General features: G+C 39.8%; 1 protein-coding gene and 1 long non-coding RNA gene across 2 annotated transcripts; both read left to right on the top strand.

Annotated features, from left to right (window-relative positions):
- Positions 1–213: 213 nt before the first annotated feature.
- LOC146579859 (Fc receptor-like protein 5) lies at positions 214–21,039 on the top strand. Its single transcript, XM_085265751.1, has 12 exons — positions 214–250; positions 3,536–3,571; positions 5,301–5,567; positions 6,029–6,292; positions 6,415–6,693; positions 10,850–11,152; positions 17,449–17,712; positions 18,989–19,228; positions 19,501–19,608; positions 19,734–19,799; positions 20,071–20,121; positions 20,429–21,039. The coding sequence occupies exons 1-12, from the start codon at positions 214–216 to the stop codon at positions 20,452–20,454; spliced, it is 1,941 nt and encodes a 646-aa protein (XP_085121877.1). The 3' UTR covers positions 20,455–21,039.
- On the top strand, positions 3,910–4,970 carry LOC146579860 (uncharacterized). The gene is made up of 2 exons (XR_014890879.1): positions 3,910–4,115; positions 4,713–4,970. It is a non-coding gene; the product is annotated as an uncharacterized LOC146579860 (long non-coding RNA).
- Positions 21,040–26,916: the final 5,877 nt, after the last annotated feature.

Raw genomic sequence — 26,916 nt, 5'->3', positions numbered from 1 at the left:
AAATGTAAAAAAGTATAAACACGTCATGCGGTGGTCAGAGCTTGTTAAAGAGTGTTAGTTCTGTTGAAAAGGAAGGAAGCAGAGAGAAGAAGTAAAAAAAAAAAACTCTTTGTTTCCTTCACAGCTCTTTGGTATCTGCTGTGCTGCTGCTTCACTCTCTCTCTTTGCAGAAAGTTGTAGAAGTTTTCAGACGTGTCACTGCTGGATGTGAGGATGCGAGCCACTTTGCTCTGTGAGCTGGGCCTATTCTGTGAGTACATCATTGACTCCTATTGTTTGATTCATACTGATCCATAAACATGTTTTAGTAAGAAGAACAGAGCATCAGTCATTTGTACCATTGCAGGTCATGTGATCAGAAGACTCATGTTTTGTTATCAACATGTTGTTTGATGGTTCACTCTAATCTGAGTCGGTGTGTGGAGCTGGTGTAGTTTATCTAAGAAAGATTTATTGTCATGGTTTGCTGTGTGGCAGGCAGGATGTTGGACCCAAGTGTAGGACTCGTAAACAGAGGAGTAAACTCAAAACGATAGCTTTAACGCTGGAAAACTTCTCATCCATATACAAAGCAAAACTAGAAACTCAAACACTAGAAAATAAACCAGAAACTGAAAACTAGGAATTGACTTGGAACAGGAAAGAAACACACAGCATTATGAGTGTGCGACATGACAAATGACAGAAAGAAACACAGGACTTAACCCTCTGGGGTCCTGGTATAATTGTGTGGATGCCTCTGGCATCCACACAATTAATTTGTCCCATTGAAATGAATGGGAAACTTCTACAATTCTGCTAAAACTTGCTTGTCTTTGAAACTTAACTACTTCCTCATACTTTCACCTAGAAACTCCATTCAAACTTTAAAATGTTCTCAAATTATTGGGCTATTCCTGTATGATTCAGCTTTTTCAGATCTTCTACCGTTTTAACCTTATCCCTCTTTGAGTTTTCAGTTGCAAAATTGTGATTTTTCAGAAAATACATGCGTTGCTATGGTTGCTATGCAATTAACTCCCAGTGCACACTCGTCCGTTCTGAATTTTCTCTTCATGTCTGAACAACTTCTTGCTACTCGCTCAATTTCCACTCAACTTCCACAAATTATACATCAAAACGTAGGTAGTTTTGCTGGCTTTAAGACACTGTCACTATAATTATTGTGAGAGTTACGGGTTTTTCACAATTTGCCTCGAAGTGACACAAGGTCTAAAAACTCCCCATTCAAAGTCTATGGGGAGGTTGTGAAACTCAGAGCTGAAATACTGAAACTGAAGGCATTTTCAAATCGTCGTATCTCCTTGACAAAGCGAAGTTAAGACATGAGGCTTGTGCCAATTCATCTTCAGACACTGCTGACACTCACGGTCTAAGCAGTTTTTGCAGTCATCTTACCGTTGAGCCATAAATTACATTTGTTTGAGGGGTGGAAATCTGTCCTCCTCTCATTTTTCAGACTCCGAAAATGAAGCCGTTTCTTCTCTCGTCATATCTCCGCGACGGAGATACAAAAGAGCTATGGAAATCGCAGTCAAAGTACACCAAAGTCCGCTGATTCACCCAGTGCAAGAATTATGCTTCTATCCCACCTAGTTTTTGAGTTACACGACGTTTTGTAACTCCAAAAAACGGCGTTTTTCCACCTCTCACCGCGATCAAATTCTGACTGCTGATCACCCTCTTTTTTAAGGCGCCCCGCCCCCTTTCCAAGTGGCGCGATTGGTGATGACACGGCTCTTCAGACCAAAGGTCGTGGGTTCGATTCCACCTTGGCCCCACGTTTTTCTCATTACAAATTTATACACTATCACAGACCGGTAATTTATATTGATAATTTATTACAATTCTGCAAACTTTTATGATTTTACCAGCTTTTCTAATATGGACCTCACATTCTTGTTAACAGTCTATGGCAGAAATACATACAAGTACACAGCCTGATGAAGCGGACAGAAGCAGTACCTCTGATTGGTTCAGCATTTTCACCTCTTATCAGCACAAATCTCAGCCTCCTCTTCTGTTTTCATTAGAATTTTAAGCTTTTCCACCTTTTTTCAGTTACGTGAGAACCAGTTTGGCTCAATGAGTAGCTGAAAAATATCAGCCTCTTCTGCTGTTTTAGCAGGATTTCAGAGTTCAGCTTTTTCACTTGTTTTATGCACAAATTTCAGTTTCTTTACCTCATTTCACAACAAAGTTCTTCCTCTTCACCTCTTTTCTGCTAATTTGAGCTTCTGCTCCACAGTGCACATTTTCCCTCTCATCATATCTTTGCTTGTGACCAGAACTCATTTGGCTCAGAGGGTAGGGCAGCTACCGTGACACCCGGTGGCAGAGGTTCGAATCCTACCTGTGACAGTTGCTACACATGTTCCCTCCTTGCATGCGCTCTGCTTTCTTGACACTCTCCAGTGTGTCATTACACATACAGCCATCTTCAGCAAGCACTTCTGTTTCTACACCTCTTTTCAGCTCATCTTTTTGCTTCTTTACCTCTTTTCAGCAGAAATTCTTCTGATTCACCTCTTTTCTGCCAAATGTTTAGCCTTTTCACCTCTTATCAGCACAATTCTAAGCAGCTTCTGCTAATTTCACCAGAATTGTCAGTCTCTCCACCTCTTCTTTGTGAGAATGAGTTTGGTGCAGTGAGGAGCGTCGTTGCCGGTAGACCAGAAGGGCCAGGTTCGAATCCTGCTCAGGGCAACCTTTTTTTTGGTTTTCAAATTTTTCAGCTTTTTTCAGCGGACATCTTCAGCGTTAAGGCATCCACACAGCATTTTCGCAGGAAATGCAAATTTTTCTAGTTACAACTGTTGTTGACTACTTTTGATTTTACTTCTATATTTCACCTTTAAAAACTGTTTATCTTGCTTCGATTGGTACCATTATTTTCAGCACAACCTCAAATATCTGAAATTTGAGGGTTTGTTTTTTTCATTTTGGTATACTATATTAGCACAATTGATCTAAATCCAGACAAAAAATTCAAAATCCGAGTAGAAAAAAGTTCTATTTTTTACTGTAAAACCCACAAACATGTTTAACGAATCATTTTCATAACTTGAAATGCAAATAGAAATTGTACATTTCTAAAAATTATGCACAAGTTTTGCAAACAAAGTTCTTTAATACCATTTACCTAAAAATGCAGCCAAGGCCTCAGGCGTTTTTTATATAACCATTTAAATCTCTTTACAGAACAATCAGGTGTGCTGCATCAAATAAGAAGGCACACAAATTACTAGTGCCACTTCAAAAAATAGTTTATGTTCAGTATGAGACAGAGGAGAACTCTATCTATCTATCTATCTATCTATCTATCTATGACAGAACTAAACATGAGGGGCACAGGAACACTTAGGTCTTCTGTGTTAGTCTGTCATGTTTCCTGTCTTCTGGTTCATGTTGTCAAACTTGTGTTGTCATGTCTGCTTTCCACTCTGTTTCCTGTTTTATGATGATTGACAACCTACACAGACATATTTGAGTGTCGCTACTTTGATAATGTCTGAAGTTTCTGTCTTTATTTTAGTGCTCTGTACGCTTCTCTGCACTGGACACGCTCAAGGTGACAAAAAACTTTTCACTTTTTTTGTTTTTCTTTTTCATTTATCTTACTTCTGTTTACATACTACTGTTTCAGTCTTAAGCACTTTACATTTTTCTTTTATTTATTTATTTATAATTTTGTGAATATAAAGAAAGGTTGTGCCTTCAATAGTACATGAAGTGTGTCAGATTGTTAACTGTGTGGTTGTGTTGGATTCTACACAGCAAATTCAAAAGTGTTAAATGTTTTGGTGTTAATAGTCTTCTTGCAAAAGTAGAGTTAATTTTACTCTAAGTAGAGTCACATTCTTTTAATGTAACTCTGAGGTGTAAAATGATAGGAGTTAAAATCGAGTGTTAAAAATGAGTGTTTCTCTGTCAAATCTGGAGGTGTTACAATGGAAACATTAACTCTTGACCTCTTAACTCTGAACTCCTAGAGGGGCTATGACACCAACAGAGTAAATTCACAGACTCCGCCCCCAGCACGGCTCCAATCGAAGCTGAAGTGAAGCCGTTTCAGAACATTTTGCTCTACATATTTGAGTTGTTTGCCATGCTTGGTAAGTCATTTTTTCAAAGATTGTTTCAATTATTTCTATTAGCTTTTACTTCTGTGGCTCTTTGGAGTTGAGACAAAGCTGTGTGAAAGGCATTAGCCATGTTGGTCACTTATAGCATAATATTCTGTTTTAGCTAGCTGAAAGGTATTGTTTGCGGGCAAATACCACAGCCTTGAAAAAAGCTTGCATGTGAATTTTCAGTCAAACTTTTGGTCAAATACACCTAAAACAATGTCTAGAATGTGAAATGTTGGTATAATGGTGCTACTTGAAGCCTGAAAACGATTTCCCATAAAAAAAACAAAAAACGAGCAAACAGCAGTAGCAGACGTCCTGACTGGATTCTACGTTAGCATAGATCCCTCCAGAGTTTTGTGCACACGGTTTAGGTAAAAATGAAAAAGGTTGAGGTTTTACATTTAGTTCAATATTACCTGTTGCCTGTGTCTTTGTCTTTTGGGAAAATACTTTACACAAGTAATGGCTCAAAGAGGATTCCTTTTTTTTTTCTTTTTTTTTTCACTGTGCTGCAATTGTTTACTGGATTATTTGTGCCATTGGTTAGTGTCAACTAATTTTTATTCGATCTCCACACAGGATATGCTTGTGAAGATGGAATATGGGGGAGAGCAGAAGTGCGTTGAAGTTCCACAAAGGGATGAATGAAGGACATGCATATTGTATTGAAGAAATAAGTGACGAGAATGCTGTTATTTGCATTTACCAGTTCACCTATGTCAGACCTTTTGATAAACACAATTCTAATGAAAGTGAGAACATGTATACTGTTACATCTTTCAGAAAATGTTTTGAAATTGTGGTGCACAGTTAAGAATAAATGTTTTTCAAAAACCATTGCATCTTTTTAGCAAATGTTTATTTCCAAAAGAAATTTCTAGAAGTTCAGAACAGTAAAATTCCCGCTTTTTAGAATGAATTAGAAGATAACTCTTACGTAGTTAAACTAAAATACTCTTTGAGAGTTAATATATAAACTCTTAACACCAAGTGTTAAATTATCAACTCCAGACAGATTTGGTGTTTAACACTAAATCAGAGTTAACGTACCAACTCTCCAAAAAGAGTTAAATTAACACTCTCTGGTGTGGACCCATATAGACACTTTAATAGTGTTGAAATCAAATCCGACAGTGTTAATTTGGACATGCTGGATTTGCTGTGTAGATGCTGTGCTAACTATTGAACCCAGCTGGTCCAGTTTTTTCACCGGAGAGTTTGTTACATTCAAATGTGACATGAAAGAAGGAAAAGACACTGACTGGTTTTACAAAATCAACAGGGATGGTCAAGAAGTTTTCTCCTACAGGCCAAACAAAGACTCCAAATTAGAAATTACATCTACACGTGACAGTGGTGAATATCAGTGCATTGGTGACAGGAAGAGCTCACATGATAAAAAGATCAGTAATACTGTCTCTGTAACTGTATTAGGTAAGTCTTCAGTGACCGACAGCATAAATGTATGATCGCTGTTCAAATACTCAACTGAACAACATTTAATTAAATTTGTCATTGAAACTTGAACTTTAACCAGGACCAGTGTAAAGTCAGTGCGTCAATACTCACAAGTTGTCATTAACAAAATTAACAAATTGAGTTTTAACAACAGAGTCAATCGTGGATGAAATTAAATTTAATTACATTTCTAAAGGAAAAGAAGAAACATGAAAAGCTTCATGAAGTTTAAAGTGATGATGTTTCTGTTATCTAAACCAACTAACCAGCATTAGTTTACATTCAGGACTATAGAATGGACAAACATTTAGACCGTGGTTCTTTAGAGATCAGAAAATATTAATGTAAATATAAACTGTGTTTTTTTTAATGTTCTTAATGATGTTATAATGAAAAACACATATTTTTTCATATCATATCCTCTTTCATAACATCAGATAAACCCAGGGCCACACTGACAGCAGGAACAACAATCATACCAGTAGGGGGCAGTGTGACACTGACCTGCTCTGTGCAGAGCTCTGATGGATGGAAATATGAGTGGTTCAGACGAACCCAAACAACCTCTGAAGGTCAAATCAGAGATCAACAAAACAGAGATATCAGAGTATCTCAAGGAGGAATCTACAGCTGCAGAGGAACAAGAGGAAACCCAGTTTACTACACTGATATAAATGATGAAGTCACCATTGAGAAAACCAGTGAGTTCAGTAATTTAGTTTGAAATATACATTCAGTCATGATTATCAGACATACAATGTAAAGTTTTCTGTGTTGATTTCATGTTTCTGTTTGTATCTCAACTGTTAATATGTGTAAACAGTTTCCAATAAAGTTGTTGTAAAACAACAAGCCAACTGGCCTCAGATATTCAGAGGTGAGACGATCACTCTGACATGTGAGGTGCAGGAAGGAGGTGAAACCACTGAGTGGGAGTATGGATGGAGAGGACCCAGGACACCCACACAGTGGACACACAATAATGATGTGACATTCAGAGTTTCTGAGTCCAGCAGTGGAGACTACATGTGTAAGAGTCGACGCAGAGATGACTCATATTCTTCAACCGAGTGGAGTGAAGCCTTCACATTGTCAGCATCAAGTAAGTCATGTTTGTTGTGTGATCTCTATTTGACAAATGTCATAATGGTTGATAGGTTTGTAGCTTGAACCCATCCGCTGGAACGTTGAAGACAATATAATTACACTGCAAAGCAAGACACAAGTAGGCAAGCTTCTTCATGTTTCTCGTGCACGGGAGAGAACCGGACAGGCACCGTTCCTTCGCTTGACACCAGTTGCTCTCGTCCGTTCTCCCGTACCACTGTTCTTTTATTGAGGTTACATGAATATGCATAAGTTCATTAACATATGACGTCTACATACACACAAAGAGTACCTTGCCTGTGTGTGTGTGTGTGTGTGTGTGTGTGTGTGTGTGTGTGTGTGTGTGTGTGTGTGTGGACTGCTGATCAAAGGGTCAAACATCCTTGGTCAGGAAGAGGGTAGCCTCCCCCTCACCCTAGATGGTTCATCCTAGATAACACGGTGAGGAAGTCCTGCAGTTCATCTAAACAAAGAGCACTTAGACTAGAACAGACGCAACTACGTTAATCCTACCATAAAACAATAAGACACGGTATGACCTCTCATGCTCCCAAAGTGCTGTCTAATACACACAAAGTTTGCAGACTATCAAGGATCAAAACCTCTACCAATCTACAACTAATTACAAAACTCTAAGCATATATAAGTAAATATTTCTAAGCATAAATGACAATCAACAATACAAATCTAACAATGGTCAGCACAGGATGAATTCAATGGTCTACAAAGCATGTTACATTGTTAGTCAGACAAAGAGCTGCAGCTGATAGTAGCCTCATTGTAGACAGTTTGTCACCACTTTGTGTCATGAACCTTCAGCTGGTATAGAGACGCCAATGCTGACCTGCTGCTCCATCATCTGAGGACAATAATGACAGAAATAAATAGGATCGGAGATGTATTATTTTTCAACTCCTTCAACAAATAACCACAAATCTACAATTTCTATTAAAAAAAACAAGGTCATCTTGGCCTAGCATCTTATGCAAATACTGCAATCTCTTACAGTACAGAAAAAAGTCCACTGTTTAATTCACCATGACAAATACAAGCTCCATGGTGGCTCAGTGGTTAGCACTGGTTTCAAATCCACCATCTGGCCGAGATCTTTTTATGTGGAGTTTGAATGCTCTCCCTGCTTCTGCATGGATTGTCTCCGGGTTCTCCAAGTTCCTCCCACAGGGTACTGCACCACTGTCTGGCATAGGGTCCAATATCTTGTGACCCTGAACTGGATCATCAGAAGAAATGAAAACAAAAACGTAAAGATGAAGAATAATATTTGGAGCTTCAGTGAGAATATTGAGAGCTGCAGATGGAGGAAAATTGAGTAAGGGAAGCTAAAATAATGTTATGGTTGTTATTACCACAAACTTCACTACCTCCAGACAGCTGCAGACAGTGTGTGAATGTGTGTGTGAATGGGTGGATGACTGGATATGTAAAGCGCTTTGGGGTCCTTAGGGACTAATAAAGCGCTATATAAACACAGGCCATTTTACCATTTAGCTGTAACAGGAGACTATTGAGATTACACTAGTTCTGCAAAAAAAAAAAAGTAGGCATTATTCATTATTTTTAGATTGCAGTATTTATGCTTCTCTTTGATTATTTGTTTTGGTTACTGATAGAGCTACAAGAAGTGATTTAATGTTGTCTTTGTTCAGCTGGATTATTGGATTATCGGGCATCCTAGAAAGAGAAATAGTGACTTGATGACGTCTGCAAATGGTCTACAGGGTTTATTTTGTATGAATTTTGAACATATTTCTTATATTCCTGCGCAGTATCTTAGCTGTTCCTAGGACTGCGCTCTTCTGGACAGAGATCTCTGATGTTGTTCTCGGGATCTGCTGGAGCCACTCGCCTAGCTTGGGGGTCAGTGCACCGAATGGTCCGAATACCTCGGGGACCACTGTTACCTTCACCCTCCACATCTTCTCCAGCTCTTCTCTGAGCCCTTTGTATTTCTCCAGCTTCTCGTGTTCCTTCTTCCTGTTGCCTTTTGGTATCAATACATCTATCACTATGGCCATCTACCTCTGCTTCTCTATCACTACTGTGTCCGGTTGGTTCACTATTTTTTCCTCTGTATTTGGAAGATCTTAGCTCAGTCATTCTCGACCACCCTAGTGGTCGTCTGCAATTTTGACCTCAGGACTTCCAGGCCATACTCTGCACAGATGTTTCTGTATACTATGCCGGCCACGTGGTTGTGGCGTTCCATGTATGCCCCGCCTGCTACCATCTTGCACCGTGCTGTTATGTGCTGGATTGTCTCAGGGGCATTTCTACACAGCCTGCACCTGCAGTCTTGCCTGGTGTGATAGAGCCCAGCCTCTATGGCTCTTGTGCCCAGAGCTTGTTCTTGTACTGCTATGGTTAGTGCTTCCGTGCTGTCTTTCATTCCGGCTTTGTCCAGCCACTGGTAGGATTTCTGGAAGTCAGCCACTTCTTCTATCTGCCAGTGGTACATACCGTGCAGGGGCCTTTGGCCAGCTTATTATCCTAGCAGGTTACCTGATCACAGGCAGGGCTTAGATGATGACAGCCCGGATTATGTTCTTATCGTTCAGCTGATTCCACAGGACTTGCCTGACGCACTGCAGGTACTTGGTGGTTGCAACTTTCCTAGATGCCTCTTCATGGTTCTGTTTTGCCTGAGGGATTCCCAGGTGCTTGTAGCTTTTGATGCGATCCCCACAGTTCTGACTACCTTCCCTCTCTTTGTTATCATCCAACTACACTTCTCCAGTCCGAATGGCATTCCAATGTTGTTGCTGTATATCCTGTTGGTGAAGATCAATGAATCACTCTTGGCATACAGCTTGATGTCATCCATGTAGAGGAAGTGGCTGACAATTGCTACATTCCATAGTCAGTCTCCCGCTGTGTGTCAGTGTTTATTTAATTGTGAGTTCTTGTGCCTTGTTGCCCCTCGTCTTTTATTCCATCGTGTTTATTCATGTTTCCCCAGCCCATCGTGTCTGTACTCTCCTTCATGTTCCCTCGCTCCATCTCGTCTGCCTCTCTTCCACTCCCTCATCATGTTTCTTGTTTTACTGTGAAGGTCCCATATTTTTACGTTCATTCTATTCAGTCTAGCTTCCCCTGTCTCGTTATGATTATTCATTATTATTCATGCGCTCCCACAAGGTAAGAACTGAACTAAAGTTCAGTTCACCTGACACTTGTACCGGTGGCCGCCTCGGGTTTCTCCTCTAGCCTCCCCTTTCTCTCATCCACCTGCTGGCCTCTGTGTGCTCCCACATCCCATGTTCCATTTTGTGAGGTATTGATATTTGTTGCTGTGTTTTTAAGAGGAGTTTTAGGGAGGGATACGGAGGGTATCGGAGAGCAATGCTGATATGCTGCTCCCTCACGTAGTACAATATTGAAATAAATAAACTAGCCATTTGTAATTTCAAACCCCCTGTAACTATGAAAACAATTATGATTTTGCTCAAAAAAGAATAAAAGTCATCCTGCCTTATCATCTCATACAAAATAAATAAAACACACAGAAACACACTGTCTGTTTCACTATGACTTTAAGTGTTTAACACAAAACACATAAATGATGAAGAAAAACATCAAAAATATTGTTCCTGTGTTACTTTGGTTATTACTACCATCCTCAGCACCCCCAATCACCTCCAGACAGCTCAAGCAGGAGGCTTGCATCTTAAGATGATAATACACCCTAAAAAGAGCCAGTTTATTACAGACTGACCGACCAATTTGGTCTGATACTAAATATTACTCTAAGCAGAATCTGAGCTCATTTATATGGGAAGAAAATCAGAATGCAAAGGATGTATGTGTGTGCGCGTGTGTGTGTGGAGATGCAAAAACCTGATGATTAAGTTTGTTTTATTGATGATGTGATTTATGAGATTTTCAATTTGTCAGCTTATGTGCATCTCCTCCTGTGAGGTCTGGCATCTGAACTTTACATTAATAAGAAGTCTTGTGTTTTCTGGTAAATCTGTTGTTATGATCAGTATGTCTGAGAGAAGCATCATCCAGATCACAGGAAAAGAATAATTTATGAACTGACAAAAGTGTGATAGTTAAATGGACTAAGAAAAAAATAAACTATATCATATTCACACTGTAATGTGTTTTCATAATGGGAAATGTCTTTCAAGCAGATAAACCCCGTCCTGTCCTCACTGTGTCTCCATCATGGCTGAGTCCTAGAGCCTCAGTAACTCTGAACTGTGAGGTTGAACATCCGTCTGCAGGATGGAGCTTCTACTGGTATAAAGCTGTTCCTGATCTATCAGAGAAATCCTCCAGTTATGAGCTGCTACCTGATGGCAGTGGGACTGCACAGGACTCCTACATCATTCATGGACAGACACACACAGCAGGATATGTGTGCAGAGCTGGAAGAGGAGACCCAGAGTATCACACCGATCACAGTCAACCAAAGTTTGTCTGGTCTGCAGGTCAGTTTGTTTCTGTTTATTCCAATGAGCTGAAGTTATGTCATTTCTGACTATGATCAAGCCAGACTGAATTTATTTGTTCCTTGTTTTGTAACTCTTTCCTTCATCAATTACAGTGATAGCAAAAAAGAGAAAATTAATATACAGCAATGTGCAAAAGTTATGAGCCGCTCCTCATTTTCAGTCAGACTTTTTTGTCATTTTTAACTCTCATGTTGCATTCTGGTCAAATTCACAGATTTAAAAGTTGGACAGACACACGCATACATGCGCATATATACACACGCATACAGTGGGGCAAAAAAGTATTTAGTCAGCCACCGATTGTGCAAGTTCCCCCACCTAAAATGATGACAGAGGTCAGTAATTTGCACCAGAGGTACACTTCAACTGTGAGAGACAGAATGTGAAAAAAAAAATCCATGAATCCACATGGTAGGATTTGTAAAGAATTTATTCGTAAATCAGGGTGGAAAATAAGTATTTGGTCAATAACAAAAATACAACTCAATACTTTGTAACATAACCTTTGTTGGCAATAACAGAGGTCAAACGTTTACTATAGGTCTTTACCAGGTTTGCACACACAGTAGCTGGTATTTTGGCCCATTCCTCCATGCAGATCTTCTCGAGAGCAGTGATGTTTTGGGGCTGTCGCCGAGCAACACGGACTTTCAACTCCCGCCACAGATTTTCTATGGGGTTGAGGTCTGGAGACTGGCTAGGCCACTCCAGGACTTTCAAATGCTTCTTACGGAGCCACTCCTTTGTTGCCCGGGCGGTGTGTTTTGGGTCATTGTCATGTTGGAAGACCCAGCCTCGTTTCATCTTCAAAGTTCTCACTGATGGAAGGAGGTTTTGGCTCAAAATCTCACGATACATGGCCCCATTCATTCTGTCCTTAACACGGATCAGTCGTCCTGTCCCCTTGGCAGAAAAACAGCCCCATAGCATGATGTTTCCACCCCCATGCTTCACAGTAGGTATGGTGTTCTTGGGATGCAACTCCGTATTCTTCGTCCTCCAAACACGACGAGTTGAGTTTATACCAAAAAGTTCTACTTTGGTTTCATCTGACCACATGACATTCTCCCAATCCTCTGCTGTATCATCCATGTGCTCTCTGGCAAACTTCAGACGGGCCTGGACATGCACTGGCTTCAGCAGCGGAACACGTCTGGCACTGCGGGATTTGATTCCCTGCCGTTGTAGTGTGTTACTGATGGTGACCTTTGTTACTTTGGTCCCAGCTCTCTGCAGGTCATTCACCAGGTCCCCCCGTGTGGTTCTGGGATCTTTGCTCACCGTTCTCATGATCATTTTGACCCCACGGGATGAGATCTTGCGTGGAGCCCCAGATCGAGGGAGATTATCAGTGGTCTTGTATGTCTTCCATTTTCTGATGATTGCTCCCACAGTTGATTTTTTCACACCAAGCTGCTTGCCTATTGTAGATTCACTCTTCCCAGTCTGGTGCAGGTCTACAATACTTTTCCTGGTGTCCTTCGAAAGCTCTTTGGTCTTGGCCATGGCGGAGTTTGGAGTCTGGCTGTTTGAGGCTGTGGACAGGTGTCTTTTATACAGATGATGAGTTCAAACATGTCACGGAGGAGCAGGGAGGACTCGGCGCAGACTGAAATCTCAGAAAAACAGGTTTATTTACACACTCCAGGTGCACTATATACAGGTGAAGGAGAAGGGGGCCAGGGTTCCCAGGGGTGCAGAGAGGGGTCGGGAAAAGCGTCCAGAGTCCCCAAACCAAGCACGAGAAATCTGCATACAGAGAACAAGAGTTAGCACGGAACTTTCACGGACAGAGCTCAAAACTGGCCGAGGCTAAAGTAGCACTGACGAGCGTTACTCAATAGTCCAGCGGCGAGGTGCTCTCAGTCACTGCCTTAAGTAGCGGGAGCAAACAAGGTGAGGAGCCACAGGTGATTGCCTACAGGTGGTGGAGGCCGGGAGCTCACAATGAGCTCCGCCCAGGCAGCGAGCAGAGAGAGAGGAGAGAGAGAGAATAGACAAAACATAACATGTAGCCACACAGGGCCAGCCGAGCAGGCACGGGGACCATGACAAAACAGGTACCATTCATACAGGTAACGAGTGGGGGACAGAAAAGCTTCTTACAGAGGACGTTACAGGTCTGTGAGAGCCAGAGATTTTCCTTGTTTGAGGTGACCAAATACTTATTTTCCACCCTAATTTACGAATAAATTCTTTACAAATCCTACCATGTGAATTCATGGATTTTTTTTTTTAACATTCTGTCTCTCACAGTTGAAGTGTACCTCTGGTGCAAATTACTGACCTCTGTCATCATTTTAAGTGGGGGAACTTGCACAATCGGTGGCTGACTAAATACTTTTTTGCCCCACTGTACAAGCACCTTGGGTTCTCTGGTAGCCACTTTGGTAATTGCTGTCCACTAGAGCCTCTCTTCCATGGAAACAACTCCTGTGTTGGCATTTCTCACAGACAGCTGCAACATTGTTTCAACAGCACTGAACTGTTCTTGTAGCTTTGATGTATAATGCTTTTTTGAGGTCTTACTCAAAGGTCACTGTTTGGCAACATCATGGCAGGTTGATATACCCTATGTGAGGCTACTTGATCACCACATTAGTGAGGACAAATGTGGCCAGGAAATTGACAGTGAGGATGGATTAGATAAGGAAGTGTCAGAAGCTGAAGACGGCAGGGAACATAATCTGTGCAATCCAGACCAAGAAATGACTGATCGGGAGGAATCCAGTGATGAAGAGTTTGCTGTCAGATTCAAGTAAAAGAATGGGGAACTTATCCCCACCTGAGAATTAAGTTAGTTTTCAGCTGAAAATGTCATCAGGATGACCAGAGCACCAACAAAATTTATTGTGTCCTGTATTGATGACATCAAATCCTGCTTTGAACTATTCTGGACTGGGTCCATCAAACCCAGTGGTAAACATGACCAACTTGGAGGGGAAACAGATTTACAAAAAGAATTGGAAGGAGGTAACCCAGAAAGAAACCAAAGCATATATGGGTGATGTGTATAGATCCAGAAATGAATTTACCAGCAGTTTCTGGGATGCAGAAACTAGTCAGACAAGGGTCAGATGTACACAAATGAAATATTCCCGGTCACTTTTGACTGGAAACATAACAAATGTTACTTTATGTGACTGTATAAAAATTTTAAACGGTTTCAAAAAATGTCCTTGGTGTGTTTAACCCAAAGTAGACGGTGATAAATAGTACAGTATGTTTCGTCTGATTATTTCTTTCATTCAGAATCATCCAGAAATTCAGGTTTTTTTTAGAATTTAAGGCATTTAAGCTCAGATTAATGAGACATACAGGCCATAAATAACAAACAGTCCAAAATCTAACAAACGAGTAGTGATAATATATTTATTATTTTAGTTTTTATGATGAGTCTTAATGGAAAATTCACAAACTTGTTTAACATGAAATGTGCACCACAGAATAAATTCTTAAAATAACAAATGAAATAAACATAATGCAAAAACACAAGAAAATTGAGAACGCTGGGTCATAATGACCCAGGACCATGACAAGTTGTCCCCCCATCAATTGTCCTCATTCTTAGATACACATAGTATTCTGGATAAATATCAGTCTAGTTTCTGAGCCTTCCATAGCACAGAGTCTGCTCTACTGAAGGTGTTCAATGATATGCTGGTGACTCTAGAAAAAGTACAGTTTTAATTCTTCTAGGCCTGAGTGCAGAATTTGACATGGTTGACCACACAATCCTATTAAACTGTTTGAAGACATGCGTTGATATTCAAGGTTGTGCTCTAAAATGGTTTGCCTCTTCCTTAGAGAGCAGAGCATACTCCGTGATGCAGGGAAAGAAATACTCTTGCCCTGCTTACACTTGCTTGTGGAATGCCTCAGGGCTCTATTCTGGGCCCTGTCTTATTCTCCCTATACATGCTCCCATTAGGCTCTATTTTTCAGAAACACCAAATTTCCTATCACTCTAATGCAGATGATACACATCTCTCTTTAAAACCAGGCATTGATAGCACATTGCAGAAAGTTTCAGATTGTCTTAGTGACATAAATTGCTGGATGTCTTTGAACTTTCTCAAACTAAACCATGACAAAAGTGACATTAGAATTTTTGGCAAACAAGACTCTGTTAGTCTCATAAGAAATGACTTGGGCCCACGATCAGCTAATCTACATCCCCATGTTAAAAATCTTGTTTTCATTTTTGATTCTACAGTTGTTTGTGGCAGTTTCTTCCAGCTCAGGAGCATTTCTAAACTCAAAACTATCTTGTCATCTAAAGATCTGGAAACCATTATCCATGCCTTCATTTCATCACATCGTGAATAGTGTAACTCTCTTTATTTACGCGTCTGTCAATCAAGCCTGTTCCGCCTGCAACTTGTTCAAAATGCGACCGCAAGGCTCCTGACGGACACCAGAAAGAGAGACAGTATTACTCCGATACTCACAGCTTTACATTGGCTGCCAGTTATATACCAAATTGATTTCAAGGTTTTATTATTTGTTTTTAAAGCCCTCCATGGCTTGGCTCCAGCTTACATTTCAGATCTCCTTAGCCTGCACCTACCCACTCGAACTCTGCGTTCCTCCAGTCAGATGCTTTTACTGGTTCCACGCTCCCAGTTAAGATAAGATAAGATAAGATAACCTTTATTAGTCCCACACGTGGGAAATTTGTTTTGTCACAGCAGGAAGTGGACAGTGCAAGAGTTATGAGGCAAAAATTAGAATACAATAAGAATAAATACAGTACACAACTGTACAGAATAGAATAAAATAAAATACTATATACAGTAGAATAAAATAAAATAAATATACAATAAGATAAAAATAGAATACAAATACAAATACTATATACAACTGAGTAAAAATACAACGATGACAGAAAGGATTATTGCACTTAGTATTATTGCATATGTGTGGATGTGTGTGCTTGATCAGTTAAAGTCTTTATTATGGAGTCTGACAGCAGTGGGGAGGAAAGACCTGCGAAATCTCTCCGTCCCACACCGTGGGTGCCGCAGTCTCCCACTGAAGGAGCTGCTCAGTGCTGTCACAGTCTGCTGCATGGGGTGGGAGATGTTGTCCATCAGGGATGACAGCTTAGCCGCCGTTCTCCTGTCACTCACCACCTCCACTGGGTCCAGAGGGCATCCTAGAACAGAGCTGGCCCTTCGGATCACCCTGTTCAGTCTCTTCCTGTCCCCAGCAGAGATGCTGCCGCCCCAGCAGACCACGCCATAAAAGATAGCAGAAGCCACAACAGAGTCATAGAATTTCTTCAGGAGTGGGCCCTCCACTCCAAACGACCTGAGTCTCCGCAGCAGGTACAGCCTGCTCTGCCCTTTCCTGTAGAGGGCGTCTGAGTTATGAGTCCAGTCCAGTCTATTGTTCAGATGAACACCAAGGTGTTCATCTGTAAAATCCAGAGGTGACAGGGCTTCCTCCATCGCCACTCCGAGACTCTGCAACAGTCTTCCCTCTTTTATAAAATCCTCTTCCTTGTAATTTTTTTTGTAATTTTCAAATCAAGTTTGACGACCTATCTATTTTCAAAGGCTTTCGGATCTCTTTGACACCACTTTTATTTTAGTTATTCTGGTGTTTTATCTCATTGGATGATGTATGCATGTGTATATGTATACATGTATTTGTGTCCACGTGCGTACCTGTGTGTGTGTTGGTGTGTGTATATACATATATGCATGTTAGATAATAATGGAGATGCACTTGTTTATTCTTCATACAATAAACAATTTGATAGGGTTCCCAACAGAGACCGCTGTGTGTTTTTCAATCCAGATATTCTTTTACGACACTGGTAGTCTGTTTGGCATCATTTTAACTTCTTTAAGTACTATTCCGGAGGACTAGTTAAATAAATTACAAGACATTTTGCCTACGAGAGTTCAGCTTATGTTAAAAAATAAAGGTGGTAATACCAAAGTTTTACTTTATTTATACACACAATCCTTGTCTTATATATGATACATTCATTTATGTTTGCATGTTTCCATTTCCCGTTTTCCTTACAAACTATTAAGAAATGAGGCATGGCTTAAGGTTTTGAATAATGTTGTTTGAGATTTATTTATTTGTACACATAACAATGCTGCCATTCTTATCCAGGGTACAATTTTTAGGTTGACCAAAACGAACATCTTGTTAACTTATAACTTATTAGCACATAGTAAAAAAAATATACCAGATAAATTAAAATAATATTTAACATCTCTGAGCTTTGACTCTTCGCTGCATGTTGTTTTCAGATGTTCATTCAGCAGCGTCTCTCACAGTGAGTCCTGACAGAGTGCAACACTTCACCTCTGACTCTGTCTCACTGACCTGTGAGGGAAACTCTGCCAAGTGGAGAGTGAGGAAGTTTTCTGATAATGGCCAACTGAACTCTTCTAACTGGAGCAGAATGACTGGATCTACATACAACATCAACACATCAAAGTCAGATACTGCAGTGTACTGGTGTGAATCTGAATCAGGAGACTTCAGCAATGCAGTCAACATCACTGTACACGGTATGTAAATGATTACCCCAATAACCTGGTGTAAGTCATTGTATGTGGCAAAGAAGACCTAAATATTTTCCTCAATGGTTCAGAAATTTCCCCTCTGTGAATCTCCACTTTATCACAGTGGAGGGGTTTGTGGATTCCAGTGATCCTAGGAGCTATGTTGTCAGGGGCAATTTTGCTTGATGGATTTAGAGAATGCATTTGATCACATCTCTTGGGGTACCCTGCCTGTTGTCACAGCGTATTCAGTCCCTGTACAACAACAGTGAGCCCATAGAAGAGTGGCCAGGGGAAGGAAGTCTGCACTTCTCTGCCTAGACTCCTTCCTACAGAAAACCCCAAAGTTAAAAAATCTGGTACACTAAATTTATATTGCAGACTCACAGGCAGGACACAGGAAACATGTGGATAACACAGTGATTTTTCATAAAAAAAATGCTGATTATTCTTGGGATTTCCAACATTCAAAATCCGAAGTAAATAAAGAAATGATGCAATCCAAATATCAGAAATAATGTGGAGCACTCATGAAGTACACGGAAAACAGACCTAGGTAACACACACCTCCACGGACGAAACAAGAAAAGATAAAAATAAAAAACTATATACAAGAGATAGTGAGGGGAAATGAAACAAGCAGGGAACCAGACACAACTGAAAACAATCAAGAAATTCCTGAGAATAAGGACAGGAAATAAAACTAGACAAGATAAACAAGATCAAACTGTAACTAAAAAAAAGGAAAGAAGACAATTAGATGGAGAAAGAAGACTAATTTAACACAAGGAGGAGAGAGGAAGGTCTGGGAATACTGAAAGACAGAAACACAGACAACACAGAGACCATAAAGTGATCAGTGACTAAAGCTGAGAACATAAAAAAGTAATGATCACCTCTCTCATTGAATTTTGAGTGTTTTAATCAACCTTGTTAAACCTGTGGTGTTCCCCATCAAAAATGACCACCATAGGAAATGAATGGGAATCCACTCACTCGCTCACTCACTGAATGACCCCCTGAATGGCCCAGCGAATGACCACTAAAAGATCCACTGAAAGATCCACAGGAACTGAGTTTGGTTTTCAAAAATGTCTTTTGTGCTAATTTAAGAGCAGTTAAAACGGACCGAAAAACACTAAAGTAAGGGACGAGAGGTAAACACGACAGGAGGGTTTTAAAAACTCTAACTTTGTGCAATTCAGTTTGTTGTTGTTGTTGTTAAGGCTCTTTCCATCCCTAAAAGTGTGACCAGAACTAATGTGATTTGCCTGTTTCGCAGATTATGATCCTATCCTGGTGAGTCCTGTTCATCCTGTGACTGAAGAAACGTCTGTGAGTCTGAGCTGCAGTTCAAGAGAGAAAATACTTTCCAATGTGATTTTTTATCACAATGACGAAATTATTCAAAATGATACCCGAGGGGAGCTGAAGATCTCTGCAGTGTCAAAGTCTGATGAAGGTTTCTACAAGTGTCAGTACTCGGGAAGAGAGTCAGCACAGAGCTGGATGTCAGTTAAAGGTGAGCAGGATCAAAACACTTTATTTTTCATGACCTACTGTAGGTGGCTTATCCAAAAAACATTTACAGTAGATACCTTGTCTACTGCACTATAATATGATCTTAAAACAGGCATGTATTTTTTTTTTCAACAATACTGTGGTTAACACAAATGCCTAACATGTATACAATTCCCTGGTTTGAGAGTGATAGCAGATATAAATCCCTGAGAATTTAAACAGCAAGTTCAGTTCAGTTTATTGAAGTTAACAGTTCATTTTCCTTATTTGCAGTAGCTGTATCCAGTTCTTCATTTCTTGTTCTGATGATCACTGGACTCATTTTTGGAGTCATATTTATTTTCCTCCTGTTCCTGTTCAAAAACCTCTACAGAAAGAAAGGTGAGGCTCTTTTCACTCTTTAAAGTGTTTGAATGGGCAACGTTCCTAAACTGGAAACCGTTTGCAAAAATGTATAATACATAACCATGTAAATGCAATATTTTCATTTTAAATTGTTAATAAAGGTTCTGCCGATGAGCAGAGGGTGAGTCAGGATGAAAATCAACAAGTCTACTCCTCTCTTCTTCATGGTTAGTTTTTCATCTAGTTTAAAATATCCTGATGCTTTTCTCTGCTGCAGCTTTAACACTGTTGAATTAAACAAAACTAAGACAATAACAACATTTAATCATGTACAGCATTTATAAGTAATAACAAATTTTCCAATTTCAGGGTATGTTTGTGCTTACACTGACAACAAAGCTTATCTCATTGTATTTTAATATAAATGTTACTGACAAGAATACTTGTGTTCACATTAGTATCACAGACATGTGGTGACTCATTTTCTCTGACTTGTAGGTGATCGTTGTGTCTATGAGACAATCAGAGGCTCTGGAAATACTGAAAACGGTACAGTGTCAACTTTAATGTATAGTTAGTGGAAAATGTGTGGTTATAAAATAACAGTGATTATCATTAAAATCAATACTAACATTATTATTTTAGTTTGGGCAGAAATTGATTACACCCACAATTTTAATGTAGTGCACAGCTGTTTCAGACTGAGAGTGTATTATACAGATTTTCAGTGTTGGTCATTAACGCCCTGAAAGAGAGCATTCACCTAATGTGCTCATTATTGCAATTCTGCTCATTTAAGCTGAAGATATTTGAAATTGTAAATTTATCTTTCATTTATTTGTGCTTTGCTCTTTAGGAAACTGGGTGACCCATGTGATGTAGGTCCAGAGAGCAGCATGATCCTGAGCTGTTTATATAGCGCTTTACTAGTCCCTAAGGACCCCAAAGCGCTTTACATATCAGTCATCCACCCATTCACACACACATTCACACACTGGTGATGGCAAGCTACATTGTAGCCACAGCCACCCTGGGGCGCACTGATTATCACATCATTTATGATTAGCTGTTAATAGCAAGTGGTGGAGGAATTTTTTAAACCATTCCTTCAGGAAAAGAAGTACTCAAATACTATGAAAATATCCCACTAGACTCAAGACTCAAGAAGTTTACTGTCATTTCGTATGGTGTTACCCAGCCTGAAACGAAATACTGTTTCTCACCAGCCTCTGCAGTGCAATGAGCAGTTGTGGAGATCAGGGAAATATTTTACTGCTACTATTCATAACCATCATTACCATTACATTAATTATCATTTCATCAAAGCATTTATTCAATAGATTACACATGTTCTTAGTTAAGATTATTGCACCTATCACAGAGAGCTTCTGTCTGGTAAAAGGTCAGAAGCGTCAACGGGCGGGGTGAGGCTGAGTGCATTTTGAGGTCGAGACACACACACACACACAAACAGTAGTTAGACTCATGTTTAGGTAAGAGTTCAAATAATAGTTTGCAAAAGCTTGTGACTGCAAAATTGTGTCTGCCTAAGGGACAGTTTGTTCCAGGAGATAAGCGAGAGTTAGAAGATTAATAGGAAGCACCTGGCCTCGAGACGGAGAAGATGTCCTTTTAAATGTGTCAAAAGTCGTCAACAGAACATTTGTGGTTTTGAAACTTATGCATGTATTGTATCTGCTTTGATGCATGAGGCGGCGTCCTAAATGATACACTGATGTTATAAAAACAACTGCTTGTGTATTATTGGGCGGAGATCAATGCTGTCTGTGTGCAGTGTTCATCTCCCCATGCGTGTGTTCATTAAAATCATTGTTTGACCGACTCTCCTGGACCAATTGTTGTTTTTTGTGCTCACCCTCAATATTTGAACCTGTAACACAACACAGTTTAAAAAGAATACATTTTAAAAAGAGCAGCAAAAAAGGCATAAATAGCATAAAATCTAAGTTCTAAAACAAACTCCAGTCACATTTGTTCGGGTAGATAGCAGCAGTCCTTTCACAGAAGGAATACTTTCACTACACACACATCAACATTGCTGCTTCATATATTTACATTTGAGCTCATTTTAAATACTTCATATTCTATTTCTTTCATCATTATTTTTTTTAAATATTTGATTATAAAAAATATGAATCAAAAAGCTTAAACAGTGTGTGAGAGGGGCACGCCCATTAAAAGAGAGAGAGAGAGAGCGCTATCCTATGAGCATGAAAAGAAGTGGAGGTTTCAGTGACAGTAACCGACTGTGGGACACAAGATGGCAGTGATGTAAAGGATCACTTTACTGGGACCAAACAGCAAAGCAGGCTTCTTCATCGCATTTCTACCTTTTCTCGTATATCTTCTTCTTCTTATCCCTGCGAAGTGTATAATAAAATAAGGAAAATCAGGAAACTTTAATAATAAAATGTCTTAAACACCAATATGAGGACAAGCTATCAAGTGTAGTATCACTCAATTAAATCTCTTTTGCTTTGTTAGGCTGCAGTTTAACATCTATAAAAAATATGTGCATCAGGAAACCTAACAAGAAACACAAATGTGCTTACAATATTCATACAGTGTTTGAAGACTGTCCCATTTTAACATCAGTTCAAGTTAGATTTCTGAAATATTTCCCCCTTTGGAAGAGGCTCACTGTGTGGTTTATTAAAAAAACAAAAAAAACAAACCACTCATTCTGCAATAATGCAGCAGCTGCTTGTCAAGAAAGAGAGACAAACAGAGAGAGGGGGCAGGACTTCATTTTTTTTGAGGACTCTATTTCTATTTGTTTTAGCTCATTCACTTCCTGTGGCTGAATCTGTGACCAAAGCACAATTTCACCTGAATGGAAAGATTTGTATCACCATGCATTAGTGTAATGCAATAACTTACATTAGTAAAGCTCAGCTTTGTCAGTTGAGATAAAAATTAAATAAAGGTTATGTGTAAATTCAATGAGGAAGCTCTATAATCACACTTTGCCACATTGTCAAGCTGATTGTGACATCACTGGTCTTGTCCAATCATCTTTCTGCCACCCTTCTTAAGACAAATAAGCCTTCAGTCCACGTACTTTAAATGTCACTGCACATCTATCATTCTCACTTGCAGATGCCTTCATAATGATCGTCTGAATATATGGACAATAAAGAACTGTGGCCTGACCTGACTGTTGAGCAGGCCAGGGAGAGTCCAGCTGTACATAGTTCTATGTACAGCTCGACCTGAAACTGCAATAAATTGTTTCAGAATCCCATTTGGACCTTAAATTTTGCACTTCACTTAGTGATTCATTCAAAACTACATTGTTAAGTTTAGAAAAAGGAAAGAAAATTCTAATTTAATTCCATATTCCTCCTTTAGTGCTGTGAAATGGTCAGCATATAACTAGCTACATTTCATCATCTGTAATATAACAGAACACTGTTATTAGTGTTGGTTTATACAGTACAAGAATTTCCCACCAATTATGTCTTCATTACTTAGGAATTCTGCTTTCCTGCTGACTTGCTCTAAAATTACACATCTAAAACACAAGATGGCGCCGAGGCTCTTCAACTTCAGTTTTTAGTGGGCAACAGAATCAAATAATAGACATGAACATGAATATTGTAAACTAAAGCTCGTTTAACTTATGGAAAAAAAGCATTGAAACTGCATTTCAATTCAAAACAGAGAAACAAAAATAACATCCCTGGCCAAAATTGGGCAGACTTAAAAATAAAGTGCTATTTTAAGTACTTAAGTACATTTTCAAATGGTATTGTCTTTAAATAATAACACTAAAAATTTCAACATAAATGCAGTTTTTCCTTCTTAAAAGAATAAGGCAGTGTTGTGGAAGTTTTCCATTTAATAAAGCCTTAGTGAGAGAATGCATCATCGCGGGGCAGACGATCAGCAGAGTCTGTAAGGCTACGTCCACACTAGACTTGAGAGACAAACAGACTTGAAAACGGCGTTGTCATCTGAAAACGCTCCGCGTCCACACTAGCATTTTCAGTTGTTTTCACAGAGTTGTGCGTCCACATTGAAACGGACGAAAATGCTTACGTTCCAGTCCTGGGGATTAAAGAATTTGAAGAAAAGCTATACGGAGCATGAATAAACTGATATTAATCTTTAACAGCACTGTCAAAATTGAAAGCAATCAAAACAACTGCTGTATAAAGCACTCCGCTATCTTTGTTTAATTGGTCACATGATTGCATCACATGACTAAAATGCGTCACCGATTTAGAAAGTCTGCGTTTTCGAATGTCCACACTGTGACCGGACAGCTCTGTTTTGAAATGTATGTGTTTTTGAGAGCGTTTCCAGGACAGACAGCTGTGGGTGGGTGCCTTCTCAACTGGCCCACCACTGCAGCGGGCAGTCTGTCTCGCTGATGGCGGTTTCTGCTCTGTACAAACTCAGGGCCCTTTTACACTGGGCTTCCTCATCTGAATCAGAGTCTGAAGACAGAGGAGGAGGCTCTATGTCTTTGTTGGCTCCTTTGTGGTGGCATCTTTACACTGTTCCTGCAGCAGGGCCTCAAGGCTGGGCCAAACTCTTCGTGCTCTCGCTCTCTAGTCAAGACTGCCTAAACCAAGACAATACCAAGACCAGAGGGTCACAGACCGAGTCAAGACCAAGACAAAGTCGAGACAAGACCAAGACAACAAAGTCTTTAAACCGCAGCCAGATGCTGCTTCGTTTACGGGTGTCGGGCATATTTATGTGTTTTTGCAATGCACTCGCACAGCCCTCCTCACTGCTGTCCACTGTCTCACTCAGAAGAGGACAGACCCATGCTCTACTTGACTGTCGCGTCTCTCACCCTCTCTGTTTTTCACATAATGATATTATTCTATATCCTCGTATGTGATTGGCCACAATATGGAGGGATTGGAGCATAGCTGAGCCACTGTGTGAGAGCTGAGCAGCGAAAGGAAATTAAGTGAGGAGACGGCTCTCGCTCAATGGAAGTCGACTCTGATTCACTACAAAGCACTCTCTAAGCACGGCTCTTAGAGCTAATGCTTTTACGCATGACACATTATTGTACATTACGTTGTGTGTCATGGATACTGTTGACTCCAAATCTCCCGACCACTATGTCGATCTGAGACAGCAAGACCGAGACAGTGAGACCAAAACAAGACCAAAGTCCATCGAGACCAAGACAAGACCAAGACCATGTAAAAGTGGAGTCTCGAGACCTAGACCGGTCTGGAGACATCCAACTCTAATAGCTACATGTTGGGGTGGGTCCTTTGTGAAGGCAGTCTTGGGGTACGTCCACACTAATACGTTTTCGTTTGAAAGCGCATCTTTTTCTCTCCGTTTTGGCCTCCCGTCAACAGTGAAGGAAAAAAGCAACGTTTTGTAAATGCATACATTTGAAGACGGTGCTTTCGCGTCGCTGTGTGGACAGCACAAATGGAGACTTTTTGAAAACAATGACACATTTTAGTCATGTGATGCAGTCAAGTGATCAATTAAACTAAGATAGCGGAGGGCATTATACAGCAGTTGTTTTGTTTGCTCTCAATTTTGACAGCCCTATTAAAGATTAATATTGGTTTGTAGATGGTTCAGATAGCTTTTTTTCCCAATCCTTTAATTCTTACTCACAGCAACAACTCCACCCCTTCTGAGTCCATTTAAAAAACTCAGTGCTTTTCCTCGACATTTTGCTGCGATGTTTCAAAGCGCCGGAAAGTAAATAAGCGGCAGACAGAAATGAGGCAGGTCGAATCATCTTGTGTTTCACACATGCGCAGGACTGGAACGTTAGCGTTTTCGGCTGATTCAATGTGGACGCACAACTCTGTGAAAACGACTGAAAACGATAATGTGGACGTGGAGGGTTTTCAGATGAAAACGCAGTTTTCAAATCTATCCGGGCTTGTGTGGATGTAGCCTTAAATTTCACTATGTAGTTTGATCATTGCAGACCTCCATGGTGTGATGTGGGTGGCAGAAAACAGGTAAAACCACTGAACATGAGACATATGTCTCACCTCCAAGAAGCTCAATCACAAACCTGTAGTAGTTCAAGAAAGTAATTATTAATCTACACACTAACTATCAACTATAGCGCTTTTTGAAGAAACAGTAACAATAAGTTAGTTTTATTTGCCTGCATGGCTCAAGGACAGTCGCCAGCTCTTGGAGAAGCAGCCTGTTGATTCTTTAGTGGACGAGAAACCATATCCAGTGTTTAAAACTGGTTGTGGATGTGAGGTTTTTAAAGTATTTAAAGTGTACAAAATAAAATGTTTTATAAATGTGGCTTGTACTATTAATGTTTAATAGTCATTAAAACTAGAAAAGTGCTGCACAAACTCACCCTGTGGTATTTCTTCTGAAACTGAGATGTTATTTGATCCTGAGCTTCTGTCTCTTGGCAGAAAAGGGGAAACACCCACTGCCCATGAGTTATGCTGTTTGTACTAAATGGGTGTGCTCTGTTATATATATGTATATAAAATACATACAAAAATATGTGCATCAGGAAACCAAACAAGAAACACAAATATTGCATTCATACAGTGGCTCTGTTTGCGGCTTTGCTCTGCTCTCCAAACATCAGACTGACAGTGTTTTGTATACAAAACCACATATATGTGGTCAGCTCAAACAGGTGTACATTTTGGATTTGCTTTAATAGTTCTCAGTGGAAACAGTTTATAAAAGAGTCAGACAGTGTTTTATTTTACATTTCAGTTTTGATTTTAAAAACATTACTCACATTTCCCAGGAACCAGCCCACTGTGTGGTCACTGACACAGCTTACATCACCATGAAAACAGCAGCACGTATAACCCGAGAGAGGGGGCAGGACTTCCTCTTGCTTCATGCCCACTTCTGCTTAAGGACACCATTTCTGATTTGCATTAGTGTAATGAAATACTTTAAATGAGTCAAGCTCAGCTTTGTCAGTTAAGAAAACCTTAATATTGTATGAATCTGTTTTCTTGGTTGTTTATAAAGTTCTGTACGTAACATAACCTAAACACTTCACATTTAAAAGTTGTAATAATATTGTGATCTTATTTTGCCTTTTTAGCTGCTCAGTCACGCTGATATTTTTATAATAAAACTTACTGAATGTCTGTTTTTGTTCAGTCTAGTTTTTGTATTACAGGCCTTTTCATAAAGAAAGTACCTGATGTTTCTGCAGCAGCAGGAGAGTATAACGATGTCACAGCATGCTGTGGTCAGATCTTGTTAAGTTGCTATTTCTGTGTAAAAGGAAGGAAGCTGAAAGAAGAAGTTAAAAAAAGTCTCTTTGTTTCCTTCACAGTTTTTAGTGTCTCGTGTGCTGCTGCTTCACTCTCTCTCTTTACA

Source organism: Mchenga conophoros, linkage group LG3, assembly GCF_057382185.1.
Source record: "Mchenga conophoros isolate Kocher_MC1m ecotype Shallow Benthic linkage group LG3, M_conophoros_male_GT1.1, whole genome shotgun sequence".
Taxonomy (NCBI): domain Eukaryota; kingdom Metazoa; phylum Chordata; class Actinopteri; order Cichliformes; family Cichlidae; genus Mchenga; species Mchenga conophoros.
Note: the sequence above shows the minus strand (reverse complement) of the source record. Positions and strands in the feature narration are given on the sequence as shown.